We start from the raw sequence: 26,177 nt of genomic DNA, 5'->3' as shown, positions 1-26,177 counted from the left end.
AATAAAATAGAAATGGCCATGTCAGAGATAGGAAAAAGAGTGGAAAATATGGAAGAACGAGAAACAATTGTAGAAATGGAAGTAGAGGAATTAAAAGAGAAATTAGAAGAATCTAATAAAAAAGTTAAAGAGGCACATGAGCTGTTAGCTCAGAAGATAGATATAATAGAAAACTATAATAGAAGAAATAATATAAAGATAGTGGGCCTTAAGGAAGATGAAGAAGGCAAGAATATGAGAGAATTTATAAAAGATTGGATTCCCCAGGGTCCTAGGAAGACCAGAATTACAGGAAGAAATGGAAATAGAGAGGGCACATAGAACTTTAGCTCCGAAACCACAACCGCAGCAAAAACCAAGATCCATTTTAGTAAAATTCTCAAGATATACAACAAGAGAAAATATATTGGAGAAAGCAATGAAGAAAGTAAGAGAAGACAAAAAGCCACTGGAATATAAAGGTCAAAAATTTTTTTTCTATCCAGACATAAGTTTTGAACTCCTGAAGAAGAGGAAGGAGTTCAATACAGCAAAAACGATCTTATGGAAAAAAGGATATAAACTTATGTTAAAGTACCCAGCGGTACTTAAAATAGTTATTCCAGGGCAACAAAACAGACTATTCTCGGATCCAGAGGAAGCAAGGAAATTTGCAGAACAACTACAAAACAAGCAGAGAGATGAAGACATATAATGAGAGTAAAAATGACCACGAACTATATGTATGTGTGTAAAGGGGTATATGTGTGTGTATATATATATATATATATATATATAGTGTGTATACATGAATGTATCCGTATTTAGAGGAAAATATATAGAGTATAGACAAGAATTAATAAGGGAGGGAAAGGGAATAGAGGGAATAAGGAGGGAATTAAAAGAGTGACTTTTGTTACATATGAAAATTGAAATCTTTTCTGGGGGGGCTGGGTGGGGAGGAGTTACGGTCACTACAAAATCAGTTGACGTTTGCGAGTGAATTCGCAAATCCAAATGGAGAGGGGAGATGTGGTTGCTCGACAAGGGATAAAGGGCAACTCAGGAGGGGGAGGGGAGAATGGGGTTAAAGAAGTTTTAAATAGGAGAATAAGGGAAATGTTTGATGTTTTAGAAATGTTGTCTTATAAAGTGTTCAAAACGAGAAAGCAGAAATGGATAAGAAGGGAAGGTGATGATGGAGAAACGGAAAGGGAAGATAAACAAAGTATGAAATGGCTACGCTGAACTATATGACTTTAAATATTAACGGAATACATAACCAAATTAAAAGGAAGAAACTACTAAATTTACTGAAAAAAGAAAAAAATTGATATCGCATTTGTGCAAGAAACACATTTAACTGAATTGGAGCACAAGAAATTAAAGAGAGATTGGGTAGGACATGTAACAGCAGCGTCGTATAATTCTAAAGCAAGAGGAGTAGCTATATTAATTAGTAAAAATGTTCCAATTAAAATAGAAGAGGAAATAATAGATCCAGCAGGGAGATATGTAATGATAAAATGTCAGATATATTCGGAGTTTTGGAATCTACTCAATGTATATTCACCTAACGAAGAAGATCAAACGTTTATGCAAGATATTTTTTTGAAGATAGCAGATACGCAAGGGAACATATTAATAGGAGGGGATTTCAACCTGAATTTGGATTCAAATATGGACAAAACTGGGAAAAAAATTAACAGAAAGAACAAAGTAACCAAATTTATAATTAAATCGATGGAAGAAATGCAACTTTTGGATATATGGAGGAAACAACACCCAAATGAAAAGGAATATTCATATTACTCGGGTAGACATAAAACATACTCAAGAATAGACCTATTTTTGTTATCAGCTCGTATGCAAGATAGAGTAAGAAAAATAGAATATAAAGCTAGAATATTATCAGACCATTCACCCTTGATATTGACAATAGAGTTAGAGGACATCCCTCCAAGAATGTATAGATGGAAATTAAACTCCATGCTACTTAAAAGGCAGGATTTTAGAGAATTCATTGAAAGACAAATTAAAATGTAATTTGAAATAAATACGGAATCAGTGAAAGATAAGTTTATACTATGGGATGCAATGAAAGCATTCATTAGAGGGCAAATAATAAGTTATGTAACCAAGATGAAGAAGGACTATAATCAGGAAACAGAGCAGTTGGAAAGAGAAATAGTAAATATAGAAAAAGAATCAGCAATGAAGGAAGATACAACTAAAAGAAGAGAATTGGCAGATAAAAGAATAAAATATGAAACACTACAAACATATAAGGTGGAGAAGAACATAATGAAGACAAAACAGAAATATTATGAACTAGGGGAAAAAACGCACAAAATTCTAGCATGGCAGCTTAAGACAGAACAAGCTAAGAAAATGGTATTGGCATCAAGGAAAAAAGACAAACAAATCACATATAATCCAACGGAGATCAAGGAAAACTTTAGAGAATTCTATGAACAATTATACCAAACTGAAAACGAAGGGAAAGAAGGGAAAATAGATGAATTTTTAACTAAAATTGAACTACCAAAATTACAAATAGAGGAACAAAATAAATTAACAGAACCATTTGAAATAGTAGAAATACAAGAGATAATAAAAAAATTACCAAATAATAAAACACCAGGAGAGGATGGATTCCCAATAGAATTCTATAAAACATTTAAAGATTTATTAATTCCTCCCCTCCTGGAAGTAATCAACCACACTGATGAAACACAAAGCTTACCAGATTCATGTAAAACAGCAATAATTACAGTAATACTAAAGCAAGGGAAAGATCCACTCGCACCAGCGTCATATAGACCAATATCATTACTTAACACAGATTATAAGATAATAGCTAAACTATTAGCAAACAGATTAGCAGAGTATTTACCTAAAATGGTAAATCTAGACCAAACTGGATTTATTAAAAAAAGACGCACAACAGACAATATTCGTAAATTTATTAACTTAATTCATGCAGTAGAAGGGAGTAAAGCGCCAACAGTAGCAGTTGCTTTAGACGCAGAGAAGGCCTTTGACAGAGTAGAATGGAATTATTTATTTAAAGTATTGCAAAAATTCAGTTTACCAGAGAAGTATATTAATTGGATTAAAGCATTATATAAGGGGCCATTGGCGAAAGTGACAGTAAATGGATATATATCAAAGCAATTTAACTTAAGCAGGTCAACACGGCAGGGATGCCCACTATCACCCTTATTGTTCGCGTTAGCTTTCGAACCACTAGCAGAATTGATAAGAACAGAAAATAATATAAAAGGGATAAAAATAAAAGACAAGGAATATAAAATCAGTTTATTTGCAGATGATGTTATAGTATACTTAACAGAACCAGAACTATCAATAAAAGAATTATATAAGAAATTGAAGGAATATGGAGAAGTGTCGGGTTACAAGATTAACGTAAATAAAAGTGAAGCAATGCCAATGAATAATGTGGATTTCTCAAAATTTAAGAAGGAATCACCATTCAGATGGCAAATGCAAGCAATAAGATACCTAGGTATACAAATAAATAAAAATATCGGCCATCTATATAAACTCAATTATTATCCACTAATGAAAAAATTACAGGACCATTTAGAGCATTGGAAAGATTTACCATTAACACTGATAGGAAGGATAAACTGTATTAAAATGAACATTTTCCCAAGGATATTATACCTATTTCAGGCATTGCCAATACACTTGACAGAGAAATTCTTCAAGGAGTTAAAGAAAATAATAAGGAAATTTTTATGGAAAGGGGGGAAACCGAGGATAGCGCTAGATAAATTAACAGAATGGTATAAACAAGGAGGCTTACAACTGCCAAACTTTAAAAATTATTATAGAGCCGCACAATTAAGATACCTATCAGATTTTTATCAAACAAGGGAAAAGCCAGATTGGACTAGATTAGAATTAGATAAAATAGGGGAAAAGATACCTGAACACATATTATATAAATGGGATGAAAAATTGGTACAATGTAGGAGTTCTCCAGTATTACATCATCTACTCAATATTTGGAAAAAGATTCATGTAGAAAGGAATAAAACAAATTACCAATTACCAAAACTAATATTGACGCAAAATAAATTACTCCCTTTTACAATAGATAACCTTTCCTTTAGAGAATGGGAGAAAAAAGGGACCAAAAGAATAGAAAATTGTTTTTCAGGAAATAGATTATTATCCTTTGAACAAATGAAAGATAAATACAATATAACTCAAGATACAGTGCTGGCATATTACCAATTGAAGGGCAAATTAGGAAGCAGTCTGAGGTTACCAGAGGGAAGTAACTTTGAATATGTGATTACAGATACAATGATAATCAAAAGATTTATAACAAATATGTATATTAAACTGCAAGAAAAGGAGAATGAGGAAAAAAATGGTAAAACTAAACAAAAATGGGAACAAGATTTAAATATAAAGATAAAAAAGGAAACATGGGAGAAGTTATGTTCTGGAACGATGAGAAATACAATAAATACGAGGTTACGTATGATACAATATAACTGGATACACAGGCTATACATTACACCTCAAAAGTTAAATAAATGGGACCCAATAGTATCTGACAGATATTTTCAATGTAAAAAAGAAATGGGAACAACAATTCATGCAATCTGGACATGTAAGAAAGTAGAAAAATTTTGGGAAGATCTAAACCAAATATTAAATAAAATTACAGAAAACAATATACCAAAAAATCCAGAGATCTTCCTCCTAAGTAACATAAAAAACAAAGAATTTGGAATTGATTTGGATGGTGCACAAAAAAGATTTGTTAAGATAGCTCTAGCCATAGCAAAAAAATGTATTATGTCAACCTGGAAATTGGAAGATAATTTGAAAATACAACAATGGTATATAGAAATGAATAAATGTATTCCATTAGAAAAAATTACATATAGTTTAAGAAATAATATTGAAATATTTGAACAAATATGGGAGCCTTACATGAAACACAATAGAGAAACCTACCGGGGGCATTCACTACCTAAATTAACTAAAGAAGGAAATGAAAAGAATTGACTCAGTGGGATTTCTTGTTTATTTTTATTGAATGACAACATTGTTTGACTGGTTTAATGTATCTTAGATTTTGTACTTTAAATGGATGGGAGGGGAGGTAGGGAGGGTGGGATGGGAGGAGTGGGGGGGAGAAAATGACACTGTATATATTTGAAAAGGAAAATGTATGTATCATGGTCAATGTGGTTTATGGTGTGAAAAATAAAAAATAAAAAAAAACATGCCAAGATTCAGACCCGCCTTGTGCAAGAACATCGAGAGACCAGGAGGCAAGAGCATTTCAAATGCAGCCAAATTGAAGCCTGAGGCAAAGGTTCGAATATATCAGTCCAAAAAAAAATGCAAACTAATCTTGCAGAACCATAGTGGAATTAAATGTAATGAGTGAAACAAAAGGGCAAATGCAAAAATCTTATTAGTCCAATGAGAAAAAAAGTTTGTTGAATCAGGGAAACTAAGCAAATGATTGTCATTCAAAAATCCATATCTTCCAGATATAGATTTTAAATTCTGTATGATTGTTCAGGATCAACGAGGACAGGGAACATATTTTTATGCAATAATTAAGGAGAATAAATAGATTCAGAAAAGCCTAAAGCATTCTCAAACCTGTTTAAACAGATTTAAACCCAACCAACCATCATACAGTTCTTGATATGAGTTTTTAAATGTGTAATTAAACCCTACTTTCTATGTTCTTCATGCTTCATAAACCTACTGTGGTATAATGTATAAATGTCTGGTTAGGTGCAACTACCGGCTGATTGTAACTGTGGCCCCTCCCCACAGGCTCCTGTATAAAGGTAACTGTTCCACAGTCCCCTGTAGCTCAGTGCAGGACAACCGACAGTATGGATGTGCTTGTTCTTAGGTGAATTAAAGCCTATTGGTTTCTATATAATAGTCTTTCGAGTAATTGATGGCACATTACCTATGATCCTTATCTCCAACAATAACAACATCTATTGAAAAACTTTCAGTCACAATGCTGTACCTTTGTGAATTTGCAATAAGAGACCTCCTGCAGGAAGTTCTTCAGAGCAGTGAACAGACCATTCTCTTTCTGTCGCTGATGACGCCAATGTTCACGTCTGCAGTGGAGTTCCTCCTCCAGGGCTTTCAGCTGAATAGGTACACAGATGGAGCATTCAGCTTGGAGCACAGAGCTGTTGTAGGACTTAAATTATAAATATTTTCTGCAGTGAGAGATAAACCTCATATGAACCCAGCCAGTGTGTGCTTGAAACAAAACTTTGCTACATCTTCAGTGGATTAGTGAACTTTTATTTTCAGTTGGAACAATTGATTTCAGAGAGGCTGCACGGCAGAAAATGTACAAGGGGAAACATTTTACACTGGTATGGTATGAATTTTATGTTGAAGGGGTAAGATCAGTAGGAAGACCAGGCTATTCTACCTCCCAAATCCACTTAATCTGCATTTGGACAATGGTTGATTTATACCCAGATCCCCATTTGTCTACAGTACCTCCATTTATCTTAGCACTCTTGTATAACAATAGTTTGTAAACATTAATTTCAACTATTTCAGTTGAGATCAAGAAGGTTGAAAGTGTCACTTGGTCGGAAGGACAAGAAGAGAAAAGAGAAACAAAATTCTAGTGTGTAGTGGACTGACTCCTGTAAAGTCTTAAGGAAAGAGAATTCCAGATCATCTCCATCTTCATACATTTCAATTTTTCTTTTCAATGGATTGTCTTCAGTTTTAAAATTTCATTATTCTGGCTGTCTGGAAATTGACACAAAGGCAACCATTTAACCCAATGAGTTCATGCTAGCTCCCATGGGAATAACCCCATTAATTCAATTATCCCTTTTTGTCAATCCCTACAACTATAACTTGCTTGCTCTCACACATGTCCATCTATTACCCTTTGATATTGCTTTTTCTTTACCCAGTCCTGAGGGGTAATTTTACAGTGGCAACCAACCCACAAGTTTTGGACGTGGGAAAAACTAACATGGAATAATATGGAAATTGCAGCCAGACAGAACCTGAATATAGGATTGACTGAACCATTTTCCTGGAAGCCAACTTAATAAATGCTGTGCTAGATACACAGATTTTGACACCCCCTTTGTCATGCTTCTAGGATAGAGATTGAACAGATCATCTACAGAGAGCTGTTATGGTTTCAATAGTCTACTTTGCAGACATAATTAGTTGATAACTTTTGGAATTTCATATGCAATGTAATGAGAATAATTGTTCTTCAAGTAATAAAGTTAATGTTAATTACTGTGCCATTTTGCAGTACTAATGCACCAGACTACAACTTTCTTTGCAACAAGCTTTGGAAAAATCAAATAGCTTCACATGACTGATTCTACAACCTGATTCATATAAATACATAGCATCTCCTTGGGATTGCTGAATCATCTGTAGAATACATTGCTTCTGTTGAAGCGCTTGGTCTAACCATGAACATCAAAGTTGGTTAAAAGTCACAATGGCATTTCCCCAGGATATTACCATTTCCCCATTCAGATTTTGTCGCATGGGATCTCCTGAAGACTGAAGAATAGGCACCACAATCCTTGTCCTTGGATCAATACGGGCTCCTACAACTGGCCCAATTTCACCTGTGATGGAGTCAATGCTTCTGGCACCAAGAGTAATTGGTATCAGACCTAGAAAACAGGAAAAGCACTGGAGCTCAAACAATGAGGGAGCAGATGAGATACATTCGGTACTTCTCTCTAAAAATGTAGGCAAAGGTTCACATCGTAGGTGGCTGTCACCAAGGCTGCAAAGGTCTGGACAAAACAGATGGGGAATTAAGATCCAGTAGTTATTGGAAGTTAAAGTTCCAAGAGGAAAGAAAGATTGATGGGGTGAGGAGTCTAATTTTGAAATGTTTAGAAAGGAAGAATTAAAATATTAAAAGATAAATTGCCTGGATTTGGTCCCTATTCTTTTAAACTCGTCCTATCCATATACAGTATCTCTCCAAATGTTATAACCATATCTGCTCTGTAGCTTCCTCTGGCAGCTTGTTCCAGAAGAAGAAAAGAAGTGGTGGAATGTGATTAATGGGAATACTTGAAGTATTGACATGGACTCTATAGGCAAAATAGGTTTGTCCCATGTTAGGAAATATGACTACCATTTTGAGAAATGTATTCATGCAGTCATACCTTTGACACTCTATACCCCAGAAGGCTAAAGAGGAAAATTCATCAAACCTACTCAATGTGCAGAGAGACCAAATGTAAAGGGGTATTGGGAGAGAGCAGGAAAGTTGATGCCAAGATTGGATTCACAACGATCTAATTATATGCAGGCTTAATATTAGTTTCTTACCTACTTATTTTGTCTGGAAAGAGAAATAATTATTTGCAAATCAAATATTTTAGTAAGTGTCTACATAAAATTTCAATCCTTTTATTTTGAGTAAATACACAAAAGTGCTGGAGAAACTACACCTGCTGAGTTTCTCCAGCAATTTTGTGTATTTATGACAACAGTATCTGCAGACTTTCTTGTTTCACTCCATTTTTTTAAAGATGGGCTTACCCCTTATATCAGATATAAATAATGTTATTTTACACATTGCTTCAACCAAAGTGAACTTGAGAGTTGAAGTGTCAAGTACCTTTCCCATCAGGATCCTCCATGGTACCTGCAAGAGGGACAAGCCGGCCAGTAGATCTGTCATAGTCCACCCCTAAAATTGGCACTTCCAAATCAGAGCCTCCAGGATCAGGAATGTGCATTCCAACAACAGCAGGGATCTGCAAACCAGTGTCGGCAAATGATATCATCCCTGTTGGAGTATCACAGTCATCAGTCAAATTAACTGACATTGCTAATTTTTTGTCCACCAAAATTTTGTTACGCATCTTGCAAAATGTGATAAAATGGTGATAGTTAAAGACGGTTCATTGTGAGGATGTGACAGTCACCTCAGAGCAGCAGGTATCCAGGTTTGATCCTGATCTCGTGTGCTGTCTTGCATGTTTGCATGTTCACTCTGTGACCACACTAGTTTCTCACAGGTGCTCTAGTTTCTTTCCAAAGCCAGGCACATGGTGGTAGACAATTGCATCTTGCAAATCATCACTTATTGTAGGTAAATAACATTAAGAATAAAAAAGGGGAAATAGAAGGGCATTAGTAGAGAGGGCCAGGGAATGTTGAAATGAATTGATAGGAATGCTCTGCAGGAAATTGCAGGAACTTGATGGGCCTCGTGGCCTTCTGTAGCATCATGATATTATGATTTTTCTTCCACCACAAATTCCTGCTGCAGCCTGAAGACAGACCAGGAGCAGATCAACTTTTAATTTGAAGAAACGTTACATTAACAAATGAGGACTCAAACCTTATTTCAAGAACCAGAGATTTTCAAACACTGCCATCAGTCTCTCACTGGAGAGGGGGAGGTTGGAGGTTAGGAACTGAGGGAGTGGACTAACTCAGACACTCACCGAAGCCAGACCTAGCTGATACAACGTTTAGTGTATTTGACTTCTTGCATGTCCAGCTTGTTGGCTGTAGAACTTCAATCATACTTATAAGGAGCAAATGAAGTGTCCTGGCAGTGACAGCTGGAAAGCTGAGAAATGTTTTGTGGAAATAAATTTTGTGGCATCTGGGAGCCATGGAGTTACCTCCCCAACATTTCGCACCCCCTTCTACGCTAATCCTTTAGGCTCAGTTGGCTTAGCATGAGATCCCAGCTCATTACCGGACAGTGAATGCTGTACTACATCAAAAATAAAAACTAGCCTCAACAGTGGATTGAAACTGATTTCTATCAGGCTGGGAAGCTTTTTCATTTGATAAGCTGACTTCAAGCTAAAGTTGAATCATCAAGGATCAATGCCATCCAGAACGTGCTCTGTTCTCGCTGCTGCCACCAGGAAAGAGGTACAGGTACCACAAGACTCACAACACCCATTTCAGGAATAGCTGTTACCCCTCAACCATCAGACCCTTAAACAACAAATTCCACCGGAGCCTTGTTTAAGGGCTCTTACTTTGCTCTTTGTTTATTACTGATTTTTTTTTGTATTTTGTATTTTCACAGTCAATTTGTTTACATTTTCTTTAATTTACATGTCTTTCTTCTTGACTATAGTTTACAGTTACCAATAATTAGAAATTCTGGCTGGCCCACAGGAAGAAAGAACCTCAGGGTCATATGTGATGTCAACAATTTTGGAACTTTGAATTTTGAACCCCACCCCCACCCAATTACCTTAGCATTCCATCTAACTAGACCTTCCCCAACCATACACTTTACTGAGCCTGCACCAATCATTCTTTTACATGAATCCTACACTCATCCACATCATTCTCCCACACAGTATTATTAACCTTTTCCAGATTCTTCTACTCACCAAGAATGCCAACTTAGTTGACATGATCGAATCAGGCCACAGGCCCTGTTCAGTTCTTATTGACTCTATGTCTCCAATAGGGGAAATCTACAGTCGTCAATTAACTGACCAACCCACGCAGCTTTAGAATGTGAGGAAGCCAGTGCACCAGGAGGAAACACACATAGTCATGGGGAGAACATGCAAACTTTGCGCAGACAGCACCAAGACCAAGTTCAAATCCAGGTAACTAGAGCTATGGGCAGATTGTCTGCCCCTCTGCTGGCCATTTCTTGATGTCGATGATCCCTGACCAACAAGCATTGTAGAACCTTGGGCAGCTGAGATAGATTTTCTACCAACTCATTTTCCAATCCTGTTTGGTGCACGTGGAAGCTGTGGACCTGGTTGTATATATAAATGTTGGAAAGCAACAGGTAATATTGAAAGTGAATACATAAACCATCCTGGGTTGTACAAGTGGAGGCACAAAGCACAAAGATGCAACACAATTTCTTTGCCTTTATAACATTCTTGGGAAGGAAGAAGTATTTTCAATTTTTGTTCAGTTCTGACAACTGCATCTTAGAAAGATGGATCTAGTGACAGAACAGAAGAAACCTATGGCAATAGTTCCAAGGATAAGGTTTTACCGGAGAAACTGGAATTGTTCTCCTTGGAGTAAAGTAAATAATTGATGGAGATATACAAAACTGTGACTATTTTTGACAGTAGTTCATGGATAACCACACTCTGTCTAGAAATTATAAGCAAAAATAAAAAGGCAGATGACGGCAGAGATCATTAATGATCTGGAACTCACTAATGAACAGCAGTGGAGACAGAGCCGAGGGAATTGGATAGGGATTTAAGGGAAACAATTGGCAGGCAGGATGAGAGTGAGCAAGAGAACAGGAGTGTGGAAGAAACTGAAACAGATTCCATTAGCTGGGGTCTAAGTTTCTCACCAACATTGCCGCCTGCGTCTGCAAGATCTGCTGCTTCCTTCCTCTGTCTCTCTAGGCTGTGCATTGTGTGAATAATGTGACCCCAGCTTCTGCTGCGTGCTCTCACGAGGCCATCCCGTGCATCCTCCACTGTGGCTCGTGATTTCTGGTGAAGAAGGGATGCTTCAGATCCCTGTGCAAGCAGGGTGTCTTTATAGTTCTTCAATGCTTCCAGGACCTGGACCTCACTGGCCAGCATGGCTCCATCCAGCAATGCCTGGTAGCCACCTGCATGTGGCACCAGCTGAGTCTCATGAAGACAAGCACCTGAAATACGAGCAGACCTTCCACTGAGAGGCTCCGTGAAGCTGTCACCAAGAATCATGGGGTTATTGGAAGAATTCAGCACACCTCCAAGGGGTATCACTGCACCTAAAAGGAAATAGCACTGTTAAATGGTTGTTATTTTCCCTTTACAGCTCCAAAGTTCAGGTCCCACTGAATCCTGAGAAATAATGTTTCTGTCACTATTTGTGTATAATCTAGGTGTTAGTTACCAGAAGGAGAGATGCTTGAATGTATGAATGGGTTTACTGTCATATACACAATACAATGTCTACTTGCTGTAGCTTTCAAGTACATGAAGCACACTAATAACACGTAATGAACACACAAGAAGAGAACATAAAAGGAAGAGATATGACCCAACACTAATTGCCAGGAAGATTAATGAAAAAATGAATTTATTGTCATACATATGGTAATCACGCAGATATGCACCATAATTCTCACTCGCTGTAGCCATTCAGGTATTTGTAAAAAAGTATAATAAGAACTTAATTGGTTTGAAAGAAAAAATAAATACACAAGATATATAAATAATAAATATTCACAATCAATAAAAGACAATAAGATTTGCAACAGAGATAGGCCATTCGGCCCCTCAAGCCATGCCATCCTGAGCTGATCCATTCTCCCACATGGCCCCAATAGACGTTGAAAAAAATTCAGTGGCTATGTACATTGTGCAATATATATGACAATCAATCATTTTATTTTCATTAAAACAGGGGCAATCAGTTTTATAAACAAGGCTGAAATATATCTGGAGGGAGAGGATGAGGAGGAAATAACCAAGAGATAGTTTGCAAATGTCGAGGGGCAGAATGCCTGAAGGGCATGGCAGAGGTGGTGTGGCTGACAGAAGAAGGGGAAGATGTTGAATCCAGAACCCACTGTGCATCAAACAGCAGGGTCGAATGGCCTTTCTTTCAGTTTAAGCCAAGCTTAATTGGAAAGGAATTGGAGGCTGACATCTGCGTTCAGGTAGAGAGTCGTGGTGATCAAGAACTCAGGATCACTGTGTGTTTGCAGCACTTTCATCTTCTGTATTACAACAACTTCTTTGCACTGATACCTCATTAGAAATTCCTGACTCATGAATTATTTTTCACAATATCCTGTTCAGGAAGCATTTCCTTTGTCATCCAAACTCTCCCTTCGAATCTCCTGGTATGAGATTTACAAAGATACACTTTTACTATATTTGTATCCACGTCATGGACCATGACATTTACCTGTTTTGGCATTCAGACCAACCCCTATGATTGGTACTATCCGACCAGTTTTCTCGCAGACCATTGGAGCTCCAATTTCAATCGGTGCCAACATTTTTGTGACTGGGCTAATGCAAGTCCCCCCTAGCAGATGGATCAAACCTGTCTGCAGGTGAATAGTCATCGCCAAAGTGGGCACTTTAATTCCTGTCTCTGCATCTGGAATCGGCCCTCTCAGTTTCACATCGTGCTGACAGGGCAGGTTTGCCAGCTGAAGCTTTAATGGGATGTTGGTCTCCGGACACAGCAAGTGTGGGACATATGGAATCAAATGCTCCTCACTTTCCCAAACTGCACCTGAGAATTAAGCAAAGTTCTTGGTAAAATCACAGCTCAGCTATCAATACCATTATTCCCTCAGTACTGGTCAAGAAGCTGCAAACTCTAGGCCTCTGTACCCACTCTGCAACTGGATCCTTGACTTTCTCATCAGAAGATCACAGTCAATATGGATTGGAAATATCATCCCCTCCTCACTGATTATCAACAAAGGGATGTATTAAGAGTCCCCAACCCTAAATCACCAATAGGGAATAAGCAACTATTGGAGAAAAAACATGAGGTATTAAACTGGGACGTTCTATTACACATTCTATTACAAAATCTGACTGCTGGAGGAATTCAGTGGGTTGAGTGGTATCTGTTGGGGGGTTGGGGGAAGGTTTGTTGATGTTTCATGGCAAGACTGACCAGGACTGGTGGAGGGGGAATATAGCCAATGTAAAGAGAAACGGTGGAGGGGTATTGCAGGGGCTGAAAATAATAGGTGGACTGAGGAGGGATGAAAGATGATGGACAAGGGAGGCAGGCGGGGGAGTGGGAGGGGTGGTATTATAACACAGAGATAGTTGGTTAACAGATGAGAAAAATGGGGAAGGAGGGTTGGTGGAGCGGACGGTGAAGGTGAGACACCTGCTGGAGGTGATAAGCAGGGACACAGAGGTTTGGACAAATCAGCCTTCAGCCAGGTGCTTATCCCACCACAACATCCAAGAAATTTAAATTCCTAAAACTGAAATAAGTCTGAAATAAAATGCTTACCATCTACAGGGAACCACTCAATTGTAAAATCTCACTTGGTAAAATCACAGCTCAGCCATCAATACCATTATTCCCTCAGTACTGGTCAAGAAGCTGCAAACTCTAGGCCTCTGTACCCACTCTGCAACTGGAACCTTGACTTTCTCATCAGAAGACCACAGTCAATATGGATTGGAAATATCATCCCCTCCTCACTGATTATCAACAAAGGGACAACTTAAGGATGTGTGCTTGGCCCGCTGCTCTACTTGTTATACACCCATGAGTGTGCGGCCAGGCACAATTCCAATGCCATCTATAAGTTTGGTGATGACACCACTGTTTTCTGCAAAATCACGAACGGCAACAAGAGGTGAACAGGAAAGAGATAGGTCAGCTCATTGAATGGTGTATCAACAACAACCTTGTCCTCAACATTAGCAAAACCAGGGAGACCATTGTGGACTTCAGGAAGTTAGGGGAACATGACCCAGTCCTCATCGAGGGCTCTTTAGTGGAGAGGGTCAAGAATTTCAAATTCCTGGGTGTCAACATCTCCAAGGATCTGTCCTGGAGCTTCCATGTTGAAGCAATCATGAAGAAGGTTTGTCAGTGGTTACCCTATGTTTGAGGAGATTTAGTGTGTCACTGAAGATTCTTAAAAGCTTTTACAGGTGTACCATGGAGAGCATTGTGGCTGGTTGCATCACTGTCTGGTACAGAGGCACCAACTCTCATGACAAGAATAAAGTCCAGAGGGTTGTTAATTTGGCCTGCAACATCACAGATACCAGACCTCACTCCTTAGAGGACATCGACATGTGGCAGTCTTAAAAAAAACCTTTATTCTCAAAGACCCCCACTATCCAGACCATGCCCTCTTCACTCTGCTACCATTGGGGAAAATGTACAGGAGGACTCAATGGCACAAGGACAGCTTCTTCCCTACTGCCATCAGATTCCTGATTAATCAATGAACCAAAGGCACAGCCTTACTTTTCGTGAACTATTGTTTTAATATTTTTATAGTAACGTAGTAAGATGGTTATAATATGAATGTTTGCACGATGATGCAGCCGCAAGACACCGAATTTCAAGACTTGTTCATGGCAATAAATTACGATTCTGATTTAGTTCACTAATGTCTTCAGGGAAAGAAATCTACTGTCTTTACTTGGAGTGTTGGGTCTACATATGACTTCACACCCACTACTGTGGTCGGAACCAACTTCCTACAGGAGCTCATTCCTGGGGGAGTTGGGAACAATCATTAAATACTTTCCTTTATGGGAACAATTTCCGCCTTGCCCACAGGAAAAAAAGAATCTCAAGTTTGTATGTGATGACATGTATTTACTCTGACAATAAATCTGAAATAATCTATTGGTTAATATTTCACATAACAGAGAGTTAAATACAACTCCTTCCAAGAGTTTACAGGGTGATTTGCAGAGCTGCTTCTTCAATGACTTTCAAGATGCATTTTTATCTGGATGTTTACCGGCTATTTTGCTTCAAGGAACTAACCTGGCCCAGAGTCTGTGACTGGAAGAAGACAGGACTGAGCAGAATCATAACAAATGTTGCCATTCATGGGGAGCACTCGTCCAGTATGCGGATGAAGGAAGAAGCTGCCAGGCACAGGCCTTGTGTGTTCATTGGCTAAAATCATAATGGCATCAGCACTTGGAGTGAGCAACCCTGTCAGCTGATCCACCTGGAGGAGACTGCGGTCTATAATGGCTCCATCAGCTCCTATGACACAAACACAGTATAATACCAGTGAAACAAAGCCTGTCGATATTGTGATTGCAGCAAATGCACAAAATTGCTGGAGGAACTCAGTGGGTCCCTCAGCGTCCTTAGGAGGCAAAATATATAACAAGTGTTTCACCAGAAATATTGATTATATATTTTTGCCTTCTATGGACACTGCCTGACCTTGAAGTTTCTCCAGGAATTTTGTGTTTTTGCAGTACAATACCATCTGATCAATACTATATCTTGCAGTAGCCTTGAGAAACAGGAGGTTTGCTGTAGGGGCAACAGTTGGATTGGGAACATTTCTAGAAATTATGAATACCGAAGATGTGAGGTGGAAATTTTCACTCTTGTTCAAATTAAGTGCACAATGGGTTCAAAGGTGGGCACTGGCCTTTGCTCTTGAAATACAGTTCAACTGAGTGCAGAAAAATTGAGTTCAGTATGTTCCTTGCCAAAGATTAATGATTCTTGGTAACTCTCCTACATTCGAAGGGTGTTTGCATGAACAGAGTACAAATCTAATGGGCTGCTCAGGTGTGTAGACTGGGATTTTAAACTCATCATTTCCCATTCAGCAAGACGTGTGGTTTTGTCAGAACTTCCTGAAGGCAAAAGTAGAAAATCACGAAGATGGCAGAAGGAGACCAAAATGGTTCTGTTCTGAAGAGTTAGGGAGACCAATGCAGAGACTGCGGTGGACATGTTGACAGTGTGATTAATAGAGCTAAAGAGATCCTGGGATTGTTAACAAGAGGACAGAATACAGAAACTGAGGGATATGTAACTGGTTCATCAAACTAGTTGGGTTGAAATTTGAATCTTGGATCCAATATCAGTAATGTCACCTGAGGAGTGAATGGACTGATGGAATTGGTTCAATTAGAGCTGGCATGGACTTGATGGGTTCCCTTTGTACTGTCAGTTCTATTATTTTATGATAGAAATTTCTTACCAATTAATTCCTCTTTGGAGAGAACATTCAAAGTCTCCTTTTTTACAAGTTGGGCTCCGGTCCCTTCCCCAAGCACAGACCAGACACTTAACCGCTGGCACTCATTTGTGATGGCATCTGCCATTTGTAATAACAATGCCTCAACTTGTTCATAGACTCTGAGAAAGAACATCAAAGTGAATTGGAATTGCAAGATCACATTTACGTCTATCCTATTCATTTCTCTTGAACTTGTCAAGGTGGGAACCACAAAAACAAGAGCTGGCATGTTTCCATTTTTGAAGATAACTGTGAGACTCCTCCCAGGAATATTCTCAGGCATGAAATGAAGATCCCTGGTTCTTTTCAAATTAACATTTAAAAATAATTTTGATTAAAAAAAATGATACAGCATGGTAGAAGGCGCTTTGGCCCATGAAACCTGTGTCAACCAATTATACACCCACTATGGAAAAAGAATCTCGGGGTTGTATATGATATCATGTACAGTATGCTCTCAGATAATAAAATTGAACTTTGAACTCTCTTTTGGAGAGTGGGAGGAAACCAGAGCACGAAGAGAAAACCCATGCAGGTCACGGGGAGATTCTTACACATAGCGGCAGATTCAACCCCATGTCACTAGCGCTGTAATAGTGATGCGCTAACCCAGTTTTCATTGTTTTGTGCCAAAAACATACTACATCACAACTCAGATGAGCATCAGTAGCTCAATATGTTACCACTCAGGGGAGTATGTCAGATTGCCAATTAGAGTTGAATTATACTGGCTGGCACAGAGTGCAGATAGTAAAGCCACTGTCTCACCATGCAGAGGCCTAGGTTCAATGCTGACCTCATCTAGCATCTGCGTGGAGTTTGCATTATCTCCCTGTGACCTGGAAGAAATTTCTTCCTGGTTCTCTGGTTTCTTCTCACATCAGAAAGACGTGTGGGTGGTATTAATTGGCCGCTGCGTATTGGTGAGTGGTAGAATTTGCAGGGAGTTGATGAGAATGTGGAGAGAATAAAAAAAACAGGATTGATCTATGATATGTGCAAATCAGTGGCTGACAAATTAAATTAGTAACAGGACCTTTCAGCCCATGAGCAAGTGCCACCCAAATACCCCAGTTAACCTACAAACCCCACACATTTTTGAAGGGTGGGTGGAAACCGGAGCACCTTGAGGAAACTCACACATCACGGGGAGAATGTACAAACTCTTTACAGACAGCGCCAGATTCGAACCCAGGTCGCTGGCACTCCAATAGCATTGCACTAACTGATATGCTGACAATGTCACCTTTGGTTGATGGGGAGTGGGTGGGACCTGTTTCCATACTGTATCTCTCCAGAGGTCTCTGACCTGATATCTCGATGACTCATGCAGAACGGGAGTGTTCTCATAGTTGTTCGCCAAGCCCCCTTGCTGCGCATACTGACTTCCCTTCATTTGGGTTGGTTCTGAACTCAGGACCAAGAAACGAGAAGACAATGCTTAACCCATCTTTGGTCTTCTTGGCTCTTTCCAAGCAACAGAAACAGCTGCTTTGCAAGAGTTTTAACCAAAAATGAGCAGGAACTGAAAAGATTTTCAAAGTTCAGTCAATCACTATATTAATTAAACTGAAATAAAAATGAACTGAATCGAGGCTCGTCTTTAGTTTCAAAAATCCGGTGTTTGAATCTCACTTCATCATTCACTCTGGCACATCCACACCAAAGACACACATGTGCTTCTGTCTTTCTCAAGTGTTATATTACGACAAGATCACACGTTGTATTTGCTCTTGTACCCAAAAACCGTACAATTCACTTCATAGGATGTACTTGGCCAAAGAGTAGTAAATCTAAGAATGGTTTTGAAAATTATGTGAATCAATTAAATTGTTCTCAATATCTCAACCCAAGTGGGTGAAAGTGGTTGGGAGATCCAGTGGAATGGACATGAGGAAGTTATTTCCAGAGCCTCTGGAATAAATTAGTATTCATCTTGAAATGAACTCAGCTCCTTTTCCTTCATTGACGACATTTACCGGGAGCGTTGCTTAAAAAGGGCTCAAAGAATTATCAAGGATCCCTGGATATTTGACCCACTATCATCAGGTAGGAGGGATAGGAGCATCAAAATCAGGACTGCCAGGCTGGGAAATAGTTTCTTTCCACAGGCTGTTAAAATGATGAGTGTTATCCTGTAACCTTTGGTCTCTTATAAATGAAACTGAATAATTATCATCGAAAATTTGCACATCTATTTTTTATATGGGATTATTATGTGCGGAGTCAGAAATGAATGATTTGTGTGTGCACCATGGACCAGACAAACACTGTTTGGTCTGTTTGTACCTAGATGATAATAAACTTGAACGACAGTTAACAACAGGATAGGGAAGTATTTGTTTCTACATATGGAACTTTTCTTCCTGCAGATATTGGATCGGGAGAGGGCACAGGCTGTGTGCATATCAACTGAAACATTCAAGACTTGAATAAATAGTTCTTTGTGAGGGAGACTTATGGAACGAAGGTGAGCAGAGCATAGTGATGTGAGGATCTGAATGGATGGTGGAACAGTGCCAATGGGATACGTGGCCTACTCTTGTTCCCATCTTCTCGCTATAAGGGTAATCTAACACTACTGGAATCAAAGTGACTGTTGAAAGTGTGGTGCTAACATGGTGGATGTCAGAGAGAACAATAAATGCATCTGTCACAAAGATTCTTTGTAGGATAGTACAAAGTAAATACCGCTGATCGATAGGGTTGTTCAACACTGTTCTGTTTTCCACATGCTCCTCCAATAATCGGACAACCTCTCTCAGAGCAACATTAAAGGTGATGTGATGTTCCTCTCGACTATTCCAGTCAGCTTGGAGGAGTTGTTGCTGCTTTTTCAGAATCCTTTCCAACTCCTGGCCAATATCCTTCCGTCTCTGAATCTCTAGCCTTACCTGGGGAAACAATTTGGAACGGTCTGTCAGCAATGTCTTCAATTCCATCCCTATTCAGGACAGCACATCCATACTAGTTGGTCTACCTTTTCTCAAATCACTTCATTCTCTGCGAAGGAGGTTCTGTGATTCAATAACTCTTAGTTATGTTTCATTTAAAATTAATCCTGTTAGCAATGTCTGAGAGCAATTTTAGAACAGAATAGAGAGAGCTGGGTAAACATTCTCCATGAGAAGTTTCATTTCTAACATTTTTATCAAACTTTCTGCAGAACTTATTCTATACCTATGGCAAGTCAGAATTCACTCAGCAGAAACAAATCTGCAGTCAGAAATACTTTTCTTTCAGGAGGGGTCATTGAGTTGAAGCTAGAAACAAACACAATTTGTCATGGCACCCTGATAGTAGCTGAAGTTATGTCTGCGATGTGACTGTATCTGTAAGAAATTTTCATTTCGCTTGTAACATTGTTTATTTCTTTTCACATGCAAAGCCTGGCCTGCTAAAGATTAAACAAAAAACTTACAGCACCCATGTGCAATGAAACAAGAAAGTCTGCAGACATTGTCATTGTACACAAAAATGCTGGAGAAACTCAGGAAGCCCTGTGATACACTCTATCAATGACTCCAAAGACAATGAGTGAGAAACAATAGGGTTTAATACACTTTAGATTGAAGCTGGCCCGCACATGGAGGAACTGTTTTTACCGGCGGTGATCGACTCAGTGTTGCGTTGGGCTGAATTGAGTGTCTTAGCAAGCTGGAGGGCTTTCTCCAGAGGCACTGCCTTCCTCAAGCAGTCGCTGACAGATGTTGTCGGACCTCACATCGGACATGCAAGCTTCCGAATCAACTCCTTCACACACTGGTCTGGGGTTGAAATATTGCCCCTGCCGTCTCTCCCCAGGCCACACAGGGCTCGAAAGAACTTGTCCCTGGACTCTCCGGGCAGCTGTTTCCTCGAGGCCAGGAGGTATCGTGAGTAAACTTCATTCACCCGGGGTTGATAGAGGTTGCGGAGCTCAATCATTGCAGCTGGGTAGGTTCTGTAGCCTGATCGCCTGGTGCACTCGGCGGCCGACTCTCACTCGCAGGACCTTGAGTCTCTTCTAATCTGAGTCTACAAGGTCTGCAGCACTTGATCCACTGCTCATACTGTTCAGCAGCTCCAGATGTCTATGGATCGATGTCTAGCCTGTCGGGTCGCAGCAGTTTGTCCATCCCATGTGGAATTGAAAGTGTATTAAATTGATACGCTCTATCAATGACTCCAAAGAGAGCAAGTGAGAAATGAAAGGTTTTAATACACCTTAGATTGTAGCTGGCCCGGTTCCACGTGCTTGAATGAGGGACAGGGGGAGGAAGGTTGACCTTTATGGCTGGGTCACAAGGGAAGGAGTTACTAGGGAGCAAGTCATCAGTGGGTGGGCCAGCTGCCCATACACAGTCATGCATACATATCACCGCACCCTGCAGCATCTGTAGGAGGCACAGATATTGATGAAGGGCTGAGGCTCAAAATGTTGTTTATATATCTTTGCCTCCTATGGACTCTGCGGGCCCTGCTGAGTTTCTCCAGCACTTTTGTGTCAAACCTATAAAGGTACTGAAGTTTAAGGGAAGAGTTTAGTATTTGGAGATACCTGGGGAGATCTTGAGAACTGGAGGGATGTTAGGAAAATGGAAGATGTCCGGTGAAAGAGCTGGAGACTCAGAGGACAATGGGGCAATGTCGAAGCTGTGGGAAGATTATTGTGATGAAGTAAGAACTAGAAGCAATGGGCTGCAAACTAATAAACTTGGTAAATAACACAAAGAGCACAGTATGATTTATAAAAGGAGATTTGAAATGATGGATAAGTTGTGCATTTCCTATCTAACCACAAATATATGGAAGTGTATGGAAATTCAGCTGGGAAAAGCAAATGCCTGACATCAGTGATTAAGAATTGTCTTGTGTTGTAAAGTGCATATCCCTCACTAAATCTACTGTTCGTCATTTCATTCAGATGTTAATTCCTAGTTCAGTGTGACAAATTTTTTCGTGCATATCATAGTCCTTATTCTGTCTTATGGGCCACACGCACAAAAATGACCCTGCGATGCAGTTCTTAGAATTAATGTACGAGAGGACTGCATAATTTGGTATCGACTTTCAAGCATTGAAGCAACTCACAGTCATGTAAATCAGAATATTCACCTTGGAGCACATCTTCTCATACATTTCCACGTCAGTCCTATTAACTATACAACTTCCAGCAAAGTTCATTCTCTCCATCCAGAGTTCCCTGAGTGACTCAGTCACCTTCGTTATTTTTTGATATAATGTCTTCACCTATGGAGACAGATTTAGAAAACATTTTTAACTGCTTCCCAAAATTGTGATCTCAGTTGCCTTCCCAAGGCATTTTATCAGTTCAGCTGAAGCACCAGGAAAGCACTGCAGAGTCAGAGAAGTCTGTTCTCTCAAGTCGATATAGATAGTTCCTATATTGAAGATCTGGGGTGGTATCCCCAGTGTCAATATTTATCCCACGCCAACATTATAACCGCAGATTATCTGTTTATTATCATATTTGTGTTCACGGGAACTCGCTGTGTAAAAATTGGCTGCCATTTTTCCCACATTATAAGGTGATACTTACATCATGGGCACCAAAGGTTTTGGGATATGAAAGATATTATAAAAATGGAACCTTTTCTCATTTCAAAATGCACAGGGTCAAACAAAATAAATTGCAATTTGATAATCCTTATTGATGGACAACCTCAAACACAGGTTGTTAATGACTTTTAACTTCTTGGAGAGATTGTGTTTGGTCCTGAATTCCTGTGTGCAATACCAAAGAAGCCTAAATAGAATTGATAACAAGTCATTTTGTTGACAATTTTCTTTCAAAAAAAAGGCAATTAAGTTATTCCATCACAGAGTTGGCCACATTGAAATCTAAGTGCTAAAGAGCCAATTCATCACAACATACAACAGAGAACTAAAATAACAATCTATAGTTGGAATAAAATATTATATTGCGTAGGAAGTAACATCTGATGTTGGAAAAGACACCAGATAAAACTGATTATGAGGCTTTGCCTTGAAGCTTACCTCCTTCTTGTGTTGACTTAATCTGACTGACACTGCCAACGATTGTTTCAACAGAATTTGATAGAATGTGCTGGTGTTAAAGAATTCCAGATCAATTTGTTGATTATAATCCCCAAATTCATTGTTTCTTGAAGCAAAATCTAAAACAGAACAATTTAGTTTACTATTTTTAGTAGAAAATGTTGGAAAACATTAAACATACTGGTCATCTCAAGGAAATTTCAGATACGTGTGGTTTTGTGGGATCTTATTTGAATGTCAACTTTTCTCCCAAAACCAAATGGTCTCCTTCAAATTGATATGAATTCTGCCTTGCCTTCAGGAAAAAATAATCTCAGGGTTGTATATGTCATCATAAATTTGAATTTTGAACTTTGAAACAACTTTCTTTTCAGGTTTGTTTTACATCTTATAAATAAAATGAGGGCTTATGAGAAACAAAGTATGAAAATGGATTCCTGCAGCCCCAACAGAGAGATGCACTGGGCCTTAAAGGTCAAGACTACTTTAGCCTGCATGGGTGCTGCTTGACTTGCTAAGTACATTGAGCACTTTCTGTTTTTATCTCAGATAGGATGGCACAGTTAGAGTAGTAGTTAGTGCAATGCCTTTACAACGTCAGCAATCGGGACCGGGGTTTGAATCCCATGCTCTGTACGGAGATTGTACGTTCTCCCTGTGTCTGTGCAGGTTTTCCTCAGGGGCTCCGGTTTCCACCCACCATTTGAAAAGTACCGGGGGTATAGGTTAACTGAGTGTAAATTGGGAGGCACGGACTCACGGGTCAAAATGGCCTGTTAGAGTGCTGTATGTCTACATTTGAATTTTAAAAACAATTAAATAAAATTCCAGTGGATGTAGTTTAAAAACAAAATTGAAACTCCCACCTTCATTTCGATCATCATCCTCATTTCTTTCCTCAAACTGGAGACTCCGGTGGATCTTTTTCACAGCAATAATGGCAGCTCTTTTATACGAATAATCATCAAACGTATACATCTTCTGGAGTTGCTGATATCTCGGAGTAACAACTGCTTTCTTGGGCCAGTTTCCATTCCTGCAGAGAAGCTAAAGATTTTGAATGAAAATTACTTCTTTCAGTCATGGTAGAGCATGGGAACTGGGCCTTTGGCCCACTAAGCCTGTGCTGTCATTTCTACAAATCATATACTAATTCCCTTTTATTCTCCCCACACCAACAGAACGCAGATTCTACCACCCATCTACAGCAGGAGTAATTGACAGAGACCAATCATCCTGCCAGCCCGCACCTCTTTGGGATTTGGAGGAAACCAGCATAGCTAGGCATAAAACACATGCAGTCTCACAGGGAGAATGTTCAAACTCCACGAAGACTATGCCAGAGGTTGGGATGGAACCTTGCCATTGCAGGAGACAGCAGCTCATTCAGCTATTGCACCATGCTGCACTTATCCAGCTGAGCCGCCTATGACAAGCAGCACAGCCCTCGTCCAGCTGCACCACTCTCATCCAGCTGTGCCGCCCTTGTCCAGCTCTTCCGCCCTCATCCAATGGTTCCACTCTGCCACCCTCGTCCACGGTTCCACTGTGCTACCCTCATTCAGCATCACTGCCCTCATCCAACAGTTCTACTGTGCCACACTTGTTCTGCAGTTCCACTGTGCCGCTCTCATCCAGCAGTTCTACTGTGCCACACTTGTTCTATGGTTCTGCTGTGCCGTGCTCATCCAACACTGCCCCCCTCAACCAGCAGTTCCACTTTGCTGCCTTCATCCAGCCACGCTGTCCTCATCCGGCGGTGCCACTCTGTGGTGTTTAATTTTCTTCCCTTTACCTTCCCTCCCTCACACTGACATGGTAGATGTATTGTCAATGTAGTGAGAAAGGATCAGGGGTTGCGGCGAACTGTGTGGAGATCAGGACCACGCTTTCCCATTCTTTTTGTGAATCCAAGAACATCACAGCCCAGCTCAAACGCACCTGTCGATCTGGATAAGGTAAGCTAATGCTGTTACCACCCACAAACTTGGTTCTGCATTAAATCACTCTGCGCACCTGCCCTCTGCTCAACAGCCTTCACTAAAAACGGGCAGGTGGTAGTGGCAGTGATAGGTTATGGACTCCACATTCATAGGTGATCTTACCCATATTTCCATATTCAGTAATTTGTTTAGTGCCAAAAATCTACTGATTTCAGCACTGAATATACTCAGTCCATGCACACCCATAGTTGGAGACAAAGTTCCTAACTCTTTGAGTAACAATGCTCCTTCTCATCTCAATCACAAAGCGACAGAGCATGGAAGCAGTTCCTTCCACCCACCAAGAATGGGCTGACTAGTTTGTACCCCTTTATCATTATCCTGTCCTAATCTCATTTGATTCACTCCCATTCTCATCATTAGTCATCAGATTCTAGCCCTAATCTATGCAGCAGGGCTAAGTTAGTGGCCAATTATTCCACCAACCAATGTACCTTTGGAATATCACATAATATTATCACATAATAATACATAAGAATGTAATATACATGATAAAAGGCAAAGAGTCACCATGAGCATTCCCTGTTGCCCCTAACAATAGGAGATAGAGAGGCAAAAGAGAGTCCCTTCAGAGTCACTGAGTGTTCATGGATTCACCCCACTGCGCTCTTGCAGCTTCTGCTGATGCGCAGACTCCTGAGCCATCCGAGCTATAGGCCCAAACCTTTGATATGATCAGGAAACCTTCAACACGCAAGGGAGGAAATCGGGGCACGAGGAGGGAACCCACACGGTCACAGGGAGAATATACAAACTCCACACAGTGAGCACTGGAGACTACGATGGTCACCAAAATTGTAAGGCAGCATTTCCGACCCCTTACCCCAATGGGGTCCCGAGTCCCATCTGTCTCAGCAGGATCATCTCTCATTCTTCAGATTCTCTTTAAATATAGACCTGTCCCACTATCTTCCCTTTCTTCCCAGAAATAAATCTCCTAACTTTTTACAGTCCAAAGCAAAATTTATTTTCAGATACAAGTATCAAAATGGTGCTCTGTAAACTTGGTACAGTCTTATTAAGGCTTAAATAAAACCAAGACTCCCTATTTTATTCTCATCTCCTACGAACTGGAAACAACGTCTCCTCCTCACTGATTATCATCACAGGCACCCCAAGGATGTCTGCTTAGCTCATGCTCTATTCATTATACACCCATGACTGTGTGGCCAGGCACGATTCCAGTGCTATCTACAATTTTGCCGATGACATCACAGTTGTCGGCAGAATCACAAACAACAATGAGAAAGTGTACAGGAGGGAGATAGATCAGCTCATTGAATGATGTCAAACCGATAACCTTTCGCTCAACGTTAGCAAAACCAAGGAGGTGATTGCGGACCCAGTCCTCATCGAGGGCTCCATAGTGGAAAGAGTCAAGGACTTCAAATTCCTGGGTGTCAACGTCTCCAAGGATCTATCCTGGAGCCTCCATGTCG

General features: G+C 39.8%; 1 protein-coding gene across 1 annotated transcript in view; it reads right to left on the bottom strand.

Annotated features, from left to right (window-relative positions):
- Positions 1-25,852, bottom strand: part of LOC138742113 (uncharacterized) — a 45,287-nt gene extending 19,435 nt beyond the window's left edge. Inside the window, exons 1-12 of the mRNA XM_069896298.1 lie at positions 25,562-25,852; positions 23,602-23,782; positions 22,715-22,854; positions 21,812-21,946; positions 19,406-19,608; positions 16,676-16,833; positions 15,487-15,714; positions 12,901-13,236; positions 11,345-11,755; positions 8,648-8,818; positions 7,525-7,682; positions 6,026-6,154 (exon numbers count right to left, since the gene is read on the bottom strand). Of these exons, the coding sequence (XP_069752399.1) occupies positions 6,026-6,154; positions 7,525-7,682; positions 8,648-8,818; positions 11,345-11,755; positions 12,901-13,236; positions 15,487-15,714; positions 16,676-16,833; positions 19,406-19,608; positions 21,812-21,946; positions 22,715-22,854; positions 23,602-23,782; positions 25,562-25,609 (2,298 nt within the window). The 5' untranslated portion in view covers positions 25,610-25,852. The remainder of the gene's footprint in view (positions 1-6,025; positions 6,155-7,524; positions 7,683-8,647; positions 8,819-11,344; positions 11,756-12,900; positions 13,237-15,486; positions 15,715-16,675; positions 16,834-19,405; positions 19,609-21,811; positions 21,947-22,714; positions 22,855-23,601; positions 23,783-25,561) is intronic.
- Between the last annotated feature and the right edge of the window lie 325 nt (positions 25,853-26,177).

The sequence above is a fragment of the Narcine bancroftii genome, chromosome 8 (assembly GCF_036971445.1).
Source record: "Narcine bancroftii isolate sNarBan1 chromosome 8, sNarBan1.hap1, whole genome shotgun sequence".
In the NCBI taxonomy this organism is placed as follows: domain Eukaryota; kingdom Metazoa; phylum Chordata; class Chondrichthyes; order Torpediniformes; family Narcinidae; genus Narcine; species Narcine bancroftii.
Note: the sequence above shows the minus strand (reverse complement) of the source record. Positions and strands in the feature narration are given on the sequence as shown.